A 12,301-nucleotide genomic window follows, 5' to 3' on the forward strand; every position below is an offset into this window, starting at 1 on the left:
GATGTATTATTTACCAAGACATTTAAAGATTAAGCTAGAAAAGAATTTTGTATATATTGAATTTGTGCTTTCTACCTGGAAATGAGAGCAATAAGTTGTTGTCACTGGCAGTGGATGGCTCATCAATTGAGTTGGAGGAACTCCCTTTACAAAGTGAACATCAAAAAAGGGACGAGACAAACAGATACATGATGTCAAATCATGTAAACTTACTTTAGTTGTAATGTAATAATACTTTGAGGTATGGAAGTGCCAACAAAAATGTTTGAGGTCATTTATTATTATGTAATTATCACTACATAATTTGCACTGTCAAACATACTGTAAATGTTTCGCTGAGCACATACTGTTTCTTGGCCACAGCTCTTTAAAAACATCATCTGATAAATCACTATCAGCTCTCAAATATTTATATCTAAAATTAATTATGAGCTATAGTGTGCAGGCAGTTTTTATGTTTAAAGTAGTAGTGCCAAGTAATCAAGATATCCTCTGGAAGTTTTGAGCAGATAGACAGTTGAAAAACTGGCAATGACATACTTAGTTGCTGTCCATATCATACAATTAGTTAAACAAAATATAAAGCATACATCAAAATGGAGTACAGAGGTACTAAGGGTTAAATTTGAGGCCTTTTTTTCAGTATCTATCTTGTCAATCTAACATAGGAGTTTCTATTTTTTTTTTTTTTACATAAAATCAAATACAGTGCACTTGAATTTAAGTTAAATATTGTGTACTCAATTTTGTTGTATACTTGTCATTGATTGTCAATTAGCAATTTAATAGACAATTTAAAGCATCAACATCCACAGAAACATATTATAATTTTAAGTACTATGAGGGGTCAGACAATTCTCTGACTCACGGTATCCAGGTGGTGCTGGAGGTCCTTGCTCTTCCACATCGTTGTGGCTGAACACATGGCTGGTGACATCCGCAGGTCGGTAGACCAATATAGCTGCTGGGGGTGGAGGGCTGGGTGTCCGTATTTCCCACACCACCTCCTCCTCCATTTCTACCTGCAGCTGTACTGTATCTAATTGGTCATCACCTCCCACCTGGGTTTTGTAGTGATGAACAGATGTTGCACTTCCTCTGCTGTGATTTGTCAGCTGAACATGCTCCCCCCTCATATTCACCTTTTCATAGGTGTTGAAGGTGTTGTTGTAGTTAAGCTGGGATTGAGCAGGGTCTGTGGTCATGCCTTCTGCAGAAGTGATGTCATAAGACTTCAGTGGGATGGTGTACTCATAGGTGATGTGGGGGAGTTTTCCATTCAAGTTGTAATACTACATACACAAAGGCAAAAGTAATTAACCACGAGTAAACTTGAAGTAAAAAAAGGAAATACATGTACAGTAAGATACAAAATCTTAGACCCTGTGATTTTGCTGTATTACCATAACATTGAGGCCCTGCAGTGTTGGACCCTGAGCCATGATATACTCCAGCCCATCAGAAAACACACTGTTTGGACGTCGGTATTTAAACACCGTTCCCGCAACACGAAAGTTTTGAGGATTGTCAAACACAGTGTTTCCGTTGAAGAAGAAATGACCAGCTTCATCTGACAGGGCTACACAGGAGGGAAAACATTAAGGGGTGGGACTGAGACATTGATATATGTAATATACCTAGACTACATAATAATTAGTCTTTTTTAAGAGACTGGTACCAATGTAGCTACTGTTTTTTGTTTTTGATTTGATTATCAAAATACCCAGATTTAGGGTGGATATTTTTTAAATATCCGATTTTATCATGAAAACATTTTAGAGCTGATACAGTTTGCTTTAAATCTTTTTTCAAATCTGGTAATGTAACACTCAGTATATTGACCTTAAGAAGTTGTAGGTTCTCACCCAGGATGTTCTCAGTCTTGTGTCTCTCTATGATCTGAATATCTGTGGCTCCAGTTGGGATATTGGTGACGAACACATATCCTGATGACAAAAGACCCACTTTAAACACACTACACTTATGTGACATGATTACCTGTGCGGCATTAATAAAGAAATGTCCAAAACATATTTCTGTGTTTTTCCATGTTTCTGGTAGGAGTCAACACTAAGCCCAAAAGTGTAATTATATATAATATCAGCCTAATTTAATCAATGTCTTGGTGTCTCACTTCAGTGAACATGCTCAAAATTATCCTTAGGACCTTTTGCTTGTATGTTTGCTAAGGGACGACTAGGCATCACTGTTCATTCAAACTCCTTTTCCCGCTTTATTTAGAAAATGTCCTTAGAAAGCCAACGTGCACCTGATTTAGCAGTCTAACTGAGGGAGGTAAAACATTAGTCTCCAAACTCTAGCACAAATCTTGTTTTTCAGTTGCTAACAGCAGTGTTCACCACAGAACACACTAGGAGATGCTGTGGATTACATCATGTCAACACTGGGCTTGTGTGAATCGCTGGGCTCACGTAATCATCTGCACTCTTTTTGACTGACAAAATATGAGTCCTTTTACCACCACAGTGAGGACCGTGAGCAGCAAAATGGTCCTACTTCAATCAATTCAGCCATCTGTACAGCCTGCAAATACACTCACATTTCAGTCACAATTTAAGCATATAACTGATACCAAAAACATATTTTTCACTTCAAGTGCATCTTCCTGTATTTTATGTGCATAACCACAGTGATTGTGTAATAGACTTTGAGCGCTTCCAATTTGTGACTGACCTACACACTGTAACACAAAAAGTGTAAATTGAACTGTTCAGTTGAATCAGATGTTTCACTGACTCCTAAGTATGTTTTATTCCACAATATACCAAATCAGTCAGGTACACTGCTCGTCAAAAAAAAAAAAAAAACACCATCTGGATTTAACTACGCCAGTCGGTAAGAGTCTCCCATTGGATAACTACTGCATGGATGATTATGTTTCAGCTGGCAACAAGTTATTTAACCCTAACTGATGCAGTGAGTAGCTTCTCATTTCTTAAACAACCATGTCAAAGGAAACGTCCTGTGGTCGTTTAAGAGATGTTAATCTGTTTCAGAAGGGTCAAATTATTGGCATGCATCAAGCAAAGAAAACTTTGCTGAAGAACTGTCCCATGCATTTTAAAAAACTGGAAAGATAATGGGGAACCATTATCTTCGAGGAAAAAGTGTGTTCACAAAAATCTTAAATGATCATGATCGGCAATGTTTGGTGAAACTAAAATGTAGAAAAACAACAGTAAAACTCTCCATTTCCACATGCACAATGTGATGGGTGAACTTAGTGGATTGGGACTAAACAGCTGTCCAGCCTTAAGAAAACCCCTTGTCAGTGAGGTTAATCAGAAAGAAAGGGCTTCCGTTTGGTAGGGAGCATAGAGATTGGACTCTGGAGCAATTGAAGAAGGTTATGAGGTCTCATGAGTCCAGATTTACCTTGTTCCAGAGTGATGGGTACATAAGGGTAAGAAGAGAGATGGATGAAGTAATGCACCCATCATGCCTAGTGTCTACTGTACAAGCCTGTGGGGGCAGCATGATCTGGGGTTGCTGCAGTTCTAGGTCTAGGTCTAGGTTCAGCAACGTTATGAGGTCAGCTGACTCCCTGAATATACTGAATATACTGAATGACTGATGGTTATTCCATCAATAGTTTTTTTTTCTTCCCTGATGACATTGGCATATTCAAAGATGATAATGCCAGGATTCATCAGGCTCAAATTGTGAAATATCTTGGTGAAAGATTAATGCAACTCTGGACCGGAATAAATGTTGGCACAGGAAAATGTGTTAAACGAGAAAATGTCATCAAAAACATATTGTCATTAGCTCCACTTTATATCATCACCTGAGGCTAATACCTTGGCTTTGACGAGCCACATAAGCACTGTTTGGGCATGCTCTCTGTGAAAATAGAGAAATGGAAGCACTGTGCACCAGCACGGAGGGCTTTAGCCTACTTACACTGTAACCCCTTGATGCAAGTATGATTGATTGGAATAGGGATATAAGGGCGTCTGAGGATAATGTTGAGAGAGTTTCCTGAAGTGAGACATCTTGTCCTTCTACTCATGATAATCAATTCAATTTTGGTAATATTGGGCCATGCAGATTTAAACAGGAATGTTTAATGTCCTATTTCAAAGCTTTTGTCACTTGGAAAGAGTTTAATATCCAGTATAATAAACTGATTGGAGAAGTCTCAGCGGCAGCCATCTCAAAGCCTGGACTGAGGCTTGAATCTGAATGTGGATCCTGAACTTTTGTTATTGCTGTGCCAGTGTAACCAAATTCATCATCACATAACTTATGAGATTTTAAAGTAATATTTTACAACAAGAATTATTCATCAGTAAATACACCACTTATGATTTTTATGCTTTTATGTGTCTTAGTAAAAGGCTGTTGCTAACAAGTAGCTGAATTGAACTACAGAGGGTGATCCTACCACATCATCCCTACAGTGCTCTGAGGTTTATAATTTACTTATTGTACGCATATCTATTTATATGTATTTTTGTGTGTGTGTTACCTAACTGTGTGAGTGCCTTTCTGTATGATCCAGAGATGCGCTGACATAAATTTCCATTGCCTCCACATACTCCACATCTGTCTATTGTCTTACTGCTGTACAGCTCCCCATCACAACCTACGGGCTTCATAGGAGAAGTTAAAAACATGATAAGAACATGATTATTCACTCACATTTAATCATGCATTCACTTTTCCTCATCAATAAGAAGCATTTTCTTATTTGTGTAATAAAAAATCTACATACACTCCCTTTCAAAAGCATTGGAAAAGTGAGGCTAATTCCTTTACTGTATACTAAATATGTTTGGGTCGACATTAAAAGGTGAATATGAGACAAAAGATCAACATATCAGCTTTTATTACCAGGTCAAGATAGCATCTTTTGCCTGAAACCACCATTTTTCATGTGAGCAAAAATTAGCACAGCTTTTTTTTTTTTTCATCTAATTCTATAACCTAATTTTTTAATAGTACTAAAAGGACATGTAATAGACTACTGTAGGTAAAAATGAAAATGACAAATTTTCTGGTTGGATTACCTGACATATTCCCTCTATGCACACTCCCTGGTATTTAGTATCATGGCAGAAGGTGCCATCTTGGGCAGGAACTAGTAGCTGTCGTTCGCCATTGATTGTTGTACACTGCAGGTCACAGGGCTTATTGGAGATGCTGATGTAATCAGCTAAAAAGGAAATTATACAGATATTTACTTTACTGACATAACAATATATGGTTTCTGTGTAATGAAATTCAATTAGTTATATCTGGTTATTATTTGAGATTACCCTAGTTGCCTACTGCAGTTGCCTACTAAAATGGTTCATCACTTAAACTGCTAATTTACTTTTATTTATTCAAAAAAGGATACTATGCAAGGTGTGAATGTTCACAACAGAATAATAGCTAGAAGGGTATGGAGACAGACCAAACCTAGTCACTGTTCGTTCCAGTGACTCTGCTAAACTGATATCTGAAGAGACACAGGAAGACAGACATGATATTGTATATGTTGAATTGACTATATACCTGGGTAAAGAGGTATCCACTGGTAGTGACTTCTTCCAAAGGCTTTAGAGTTAAATTGAGAACACTGATGCTGTTTGAAGCTAACACTTGTACTGGGGCAGACCTGGAGAAAAAGAAAAAGACACTGTTTCCATTGTTTAACTAATTTCTTTAATTTAACATTAGTATTAATATCAATGTAGCACCACACCTGGTTTGGGCAAAGCTGGTACTGTTTAGGAGAACCAACACAATATGAGCTGTTTACGTTCTGTGTGGTGGATAACCTGAAACACAAACAGGATACAATATATGTTAAGAGAAAACTGTGAAACAGCTAATCATATTGTCACACTCTGTACTCATGCTATCATTGTTTTGGTTTATACACAGCCTTCACCCATAACACATAACTGACGGACCCCAGGACCGGAATAGGCCGGTTCTCACACACACAGACATACACACATACACATCATCACACTCACTCACACTGTGTACATTCTTATATCACATGACTATAAATAAAGGACCAAGGAACTCCCTCGGTGTACTCTCTCAGGGTGTTACACTGAGGAGGGTGCCCTTTGTACAAAGAATACGCTGTCTGTGTCTCATCTGTCTGATTGCAGGTTTTCTTAGCAAGGAGTGAAATCATCATAGGTGAAACTCATCATAGGTGACAATCTCCTGACATTTCTCTGGTCCTTCGAGCCGGATTCGTGACTGTTTTGGCGACACTGAAGTTCCACACCGAAGTCTGTCGACAGCCAATCCACCTTAGAGGGGGTTGAAAGACCTGAGGCGTAAATTCACCTCTGGCCGGTGAGTAGCGGATCGGCAGTGCCGCCACTACAGTGCATCGGATTCCGGACCCGTGTTTGGGTGAACCTGGATCAGGAGGTGAGATACTACACGTAAAGCCGGTGTGAATGTGTTAAGAAAAAAGGTACCAGTGAAACGGCCAGTGAGAGCCGACCTTAGGGAGCAGTTAGAATCCCAAGGTAGAAGTGAGACGGCCAGTTAGAGCCGGTCCAAGGGATCAGTTAGAATCCCAGGGGGGGCCAGTTAGAGTCCCAAGGTAAAAGTAAGACGGCCAGTTAGAGCCGGTCTAAGGGATCAGTTAGAATCCCAGGAGGGCCAGTTAGAGTCCTATTGGATCCACAGAGGTGTGATTGTTATACGTGTGCGTGGAGTGATCAGGCCAGCATTTTGTAACCTTTAGGAGAGGTTTGCGCCCTGATCCGATTGTTATTTTACCTGTGAGAGACGAAGTACTGACGCTCAACAGCATCAAGGTCGGACTCAGTCCATAAAAATAACACCGCACCATATTAGTTGGTGTAGAAGGGCGTGTTATTGTCCTGCTGGAGAGCTTGAATGTCAGAGAACTCTCTCACCGGACCCAGTAGTGGTAATATTATTATACATTGTAAAATACAAAGATACCGGGATAATACGTGAAATAAGTGTATCTCTAGATGAAAATGAATTAATAATAAAGTAGAAATAAAGTTAAGTGAATAAATACAGTAGCGTATAAATAAATAACAAGACTTGCATTAGTAAGAGCAACAATTCTTATCACAAGTGCAACACCCAGGCTAGAAATGGGGAAAACACAGAGCAAGGGGAAAGCTGTGTCCACATTGGAAGGTGATGAAAAGTACATGGAGACTCAATGTGTGGGGGCAGGACGAGTGAGTCAGAAGAAATGGAGGAAGAGACACGGTTTCAGTGGGAAGTTAAAAGTGGAAGATGTGTTGGAATTACAGTCAAAGTTGAAGTTGGAGATGATGAAAGTGAACAAAGAAAAGAGAAGGAAAAAACAAACTGAGTACAAATTGTCAGACAAATGGTTGGAACAGAGCAAGGCGAGAGAGTGCCATCAATGCCTGCTCATAATATGTGGAACAGACGTGCTCGCAGCTGATAGCCAGCAATTACGCACAGCATTGACGCCTGTGATGGAAGCAGTAAGAACACAGTTTGCAATCAGAGCTGATTATGGCAAAATAGGAGACTGTAGACAAAGGGAAGGAGAAGAACCCTCGGATTACAGAGACAGACTCGACGAGGTGTTTAAAAGACACTCAGGCATTGTGCATAACTCAGACCCAGCCTCTGCATATCAACAACAGTTGAAGATGGCTTTTGTAAGAGGCCTCAGAGACCCCGTCCAGTTGCTGGTGAGAAAACAATGGGTCAACATAGACACAGGATCTGTACAAGAGGCAGTTAATCATGCTAAGCACGCAACGAGAGTGCTCGACCAAAAAGACAAGATGGCGGGGGCATTCGTGAATGACCCAACCACCTTCAGAAGACGTGGCAGAGGCCGCGGGCGTGGCACCAGTTACGGAAGAAGAAGAGGTGGATATGGTCGAGGACGTCCACCATATCACGATAAGCAACAACAGAAGGACGAAGACTATGAGAAAAATCAGTGTTTTGTCTGCCACAAAGGAGGGCACTTTGCTGCAAACTGTCCAGACAAAAACAACCAGCCATCTGCATGACTACAACCTGTTGAGCCTGAAGATGGGGCACAGCTACATATAGATATACATGCATTAGTAGCTCAAAACAAAGACACAGGAATGCCAATGAGAAAAATTAATGTGTCAGGAAAAGAGCATAGTTGCCTCTGTGACTCTGGTGCTTGCACCACAGTTTTAACTAAAATGCCACCACAGTTCCAAGCCAGCAATAAAGTAGTGTGGGTAAGGAGTGCATCAGGGCACATAGTACAAAATAGATTATCAAAGCCACTTCGGGTAACTGACTCAGAGACCGGTAGGGAGGTAAAGATTCGTCTTCTTGTAGATACCTCATGCCCAATAAATTTGCTAGGTAGAGATCTGTTAACAGCGCTGAACCTCGCCGTTGTACCCACAGACAATGGAATGAGATGTGTCCCAGTGACTGACGAGGCGGTTCGGCATGGGCCAGGCGAGCCACATTACTGTTGGACACTAGACGTCGAGTGTGGGGGGGCGACCCAGTTGCTGAAATTGATAACTCAATATCTATACTGATAGTCAGTATGCATTTGGAGCAGTACATCATTTTGCTAAAATATGGCAAAAACAGAGGCTTCAAAACCTCAGCAGGAAAGCTGCTGACACATGCACATATTTTAGAAGAATTGTTAGAAGCTGTTCAACTTCCAAAACAACTGGCACTGTGTAAGTGTGCAGCTCACCAGACTGATAACTCAGACATAACACATGAGAACAATTTCGCAGATAAAGCCGCCAAGGTTGCGGCACGGAAGGACATGCCAGCACAACAACAACTCCTGTACACAGCTGCGATCACTGTTGACATACTGAGAGAAGAGCAACAAGCAGCAACACTGGCAGAAGTCAAAACATGGATAAAAAGTGGGGCGATGTTGAAAGACAATGTGTATATGATTGATAATAAACTGGTACTACCGAAATCCCTACGCAGTGCAGCAGCATTAGTGAGCCATGGGTTGACCCATGTCTCAACAGGAGGGATGGTAACAGTAACATACCCATTTCTACACTACAAATTAAAATTAAAATTCTAAGAGGATACACAGTGAAAAGTCTAGGATAACCTTTGGGGCAGTCCACCGTCCTGTAGAGGTCATTAGGGCCCTACAGTGGGGACAACAGGAGGGACCTCCTGGCACCAAGGGCTAGTGAAGAAAACAACGTGGATAGGTTCAACAACCTAAAGACCCACCCTGTACATCCTCTGTAGGAGTCTGGCATCATGAGAACCTTCTGGACGGTTCTCTCTGTTGAGGTCAGGAAAGCGATTCCGCTCCCTAAGGCCAACACAGAGAGGCTGAGGAGGAGCTTCTTCCCACAGGCGATACGGACTCTCAACCAGCACACCACATTGCACTGACCCACTTCACTTCACACACTCATGTTTCATGCTTCTTGCACTAGACATTTGGGACAATCATCGACCCTAGTGGTCACTGCACACCTTTCTTACATACTATTTTTCCATTATGCACAAGCCACCTTAAATATGAGCACTTTACAGCATACTTGCACACCCCCTGGACATTTCTAATTCTATTTATATTTATTATATTTATACTACACTCCTTCCCACACAAAACTCCAAATTCTATATTTTTATACATTGTTCACCTAGGTATACCCAGGTTTTATTATTTATTATTTATTATTTATTATTTATTATTTTCTTGTATTGTCTTCTCTATTCTATTTTTCTCATACTTTTCTGATATTGTACATTTGTACTGTAGAGTTATTTTTATTCTTGTACAGATATTTTCTTAGTTAAAACTACCTCAACTTGTATACTTGTACAGATATTTTGTTGTTTATTCTTAATCAGTTAAATCTACTTCTACTTCTTTAGTATATTTATCTCCTATAAACAGTCTTAAATAGTCTTTAATTTTTTAAGGTCACGGGCAGTCGCCTAAGCATTTCACTGCATATCGTACTGTGTATGACTGTGTATGTGACAACTAAAATTTGAGTTAGAATACTGAATAGAATGATGGCAATGCCTGTGCATACATACATGGCCTTGATGCAGCAGGACCCGACAGCAGAGGAGGAACAGGACTCAGAAGACGAGACTAATCTAAAGGAGAAAGAACCAGATGCTGAGGATCTGTGTTCCAACAGGGGTCATGTGCTAGTAACCTCTGACCCCATGACAAACTGAACTGGACTGCGATACTTTAATGAATACTCGGACGAATGACGATGTAATTGAAAATCTCATGAAGTGATTACATTCTGATGATATAACAGAGTATGACAAACAGGAGGGAATGTTAAGAGAAAACTGTGAAACAGCTAATCATATTGTCACACTCTGTACTCATGCTATCATTGTTTTGGTTTATACACAGCCTTCACCCATAACACATAACTGACGGACCCCAGGACCGGAATAGGCCGGTTCTCACACACACAGACATACACACATACACATCATCACACTCACTCACACTGTGTACATTCTTATATCACATGACTATAAATAAAGGACCAAGGAACTCCCTCGGTGTACTCTCTCAGGGTGTTACACTGAGGAGGGTGCCCTTTGTACAAAGAATACGCTGTCTGTGTCTCATCTGTCTGATTGCAGGTTTTCTTAGCAAGGAGTGAAATCATCATAGGTGAAACTCATCATAGGTGACAATCTCCTGACAATATAGAACACAGAACATTATGAGTTTAATGTACTGCAGTACACGGCAACACATATGGTGCAGTGAAAATTATTAAATTTCACTTGCCACACCCAGGCCTAATTACTGCCAGACCTGTTTAATCAAGAAATCACTTAAATAGCAGCTTTCTTACAAAGTGCAGCATACTAAAAGATTTCAAAAAGCAACACATCATGCCACGCTTTAAAGAAATTCAACACAGATGAGTAACAAATATCAGTCTGAAAAGGGTTACAAACTCATTTCTAAGGATTCTGAACTGCAGTGAACCACACTGAGAGCCATTATCCACAAATGGAGAAAACAGGAGTGACTAGCCTACCATAATAAGAATATCATACAAACAGTCAAACATTGTGGTGGTAGTGTGATGATCTGGAGCTGCTTTGCAGCTTCAGGACTTCGAGGACTTGCCATAATTTATGGAACAAAAATGTCTGCCATCCATCAGTTGATAACCTCAAGCTTGATTTATGCAGCAGGATGATTAGCAAAAAAATTAAGGTGGCCTAGTAAAAGTTAGGACTTAAATTCAATTGAGATGCTGTTGCATGACAGGCCATTCATGCTCAAAGAACCTCCAATGTGGCTGAATTAAAACTCTGCATAGAAGAGAGGACATAAAGTCCTCCACAGTGATGTGAAAGACTTATTGCCAGTTAGGGCAAATCCATGATTGCAGTTGTTGCCACCAAGGGTGGCACAACCAGTTATTAGATCTTTTTCCAGAGTAATAATCCAATCTTGCACACCACAGAACATCCTGTGCATTCTGGTTCTCATGAGCATACTGTGTATATTATTCTGCAATCAGTCAAATGATAACGTGTAACAGGGGTAAGGCATAGCTTGTATTGAAGAACTCACTTGTATCATAGTTTGTAACCTCTTACTTCATTGTTTTGACTTGACAGCTCACACTCTGCTCTCATTAGCCTCCGTTCTAGCAGCAGCAGTAGGTAGTTTTGTTTTAAGATTATCATTAGATAATTATTGCTTTAGTAAACAGTGAGACAGGCAATAAGAGAGAGAGAGCAGCACCCCAGGCAGATGTTTGACGTGAAAAAGCTCTGACAGACCTAAAGTACATTATAGACAAAGACCACTGACTAGCAACTTAATGTAGTGGAACACTTAGCTGCTGAAGAGACTGATCTTTCTCTCAAGAGCTGCTGGTAATTAATAATGTGAGTTAAATTGGCAGAGTGAACCTTCCAGCCATAAGGTGAACACAGACCTCAAAATGAATGTTGATGTTCTAAGTCTGCTGCTGGAGGTACCAATAGACAACTTTGTTTGATACTTTTGCTACAACCACTACAACAGGAGTTAGGTGTTACAGTAGGTCCAGAGATAATGTAATAATGATAAGCATTTTTCTTCTCTGTACACCACTACACTGAATTTGAAATGAAACACTTATCATATGAGCAAAGTAAAGATTTCAATTCATCTTAGCTTCAATTCAAGGGGTTTGACAATTCAGCAATTTTCACACACATGCACACACACACACGCGCGTGCCCTTTCCACCCCAACCTGTCTTGTTCTTCAGTCTTGTTTTAAGTAAGTAAAAGGCATAGGATCTATAGAGAT

At 40.1% G+C, this 12,301-nt stretch overlaps 1 protein-coding gene across 1 annotated transcript in view; it reads right to left on the reverse strand.

Annotated features, from left to right (window-relative positions):
• LOC113172464 (ADAMTS-like protein 2) overlaps nucleotides 1–12,301 on the reverse strand; it is a 31,089-nt gene that overhangs the window by 10,982 nt on the left and 7,806 nt on the right. The window contains exons 4-12 of the mRNA XM_026375435.1: nucleotides 5,714–5,789; nucleotides 5,524–5,626; nucleotides 5,034–5,179; nucleotides 4,493–4,616; nucleotides 1,866–1,946; nucleotides 1,404–1,579; nucleotides 1,143–1,292; nucleotides 869–1,061; nucleotides 76–144 (exon numbers count right to left, since the gene is read on the reverse strand). Coding sequence (XP_026231220.1) covers nucleotides 76–144; nucleotides 869–1,061; nucleotides 1,143–1,292; nucleotides 1,404–1,579; nucleotides 1,866–1,946; nucleotides 4,493–4,616; nucleotides 5,034–5,179; nucleotides 5,524–5,626; nucleotides 5,714–5,789 — 1,118 coding nt within the window. The remainder of the gene's footprint in view (nucleotides 1–75; nucleotides 145–868; nucleotides 1,062–1,142; nucleotides 1,293–1,403; nucleotides 1,580–1,865; nucleotides 1,947–4,492; nucleotides 4,617–5,033; nucleotides 5,180–5,523; nucleotides 5,627–5,713; nucleotides 5,790–12,301) is intronic.

The sequence above is a fragment of the Anabas testudineus genome, chromosome 17, assembly GCF_900324465.2.
Source record: "Anabas testudineus chromosome 17, fAnaTes1.2, whole genome shotgun sequence".
Classification (NCBI taxonomy): Eukaryota; Metazoa; Chordata; class Actinopteri; order Anabantiformes; family Anabantidae; genus Anabas; species Anabas testudineus.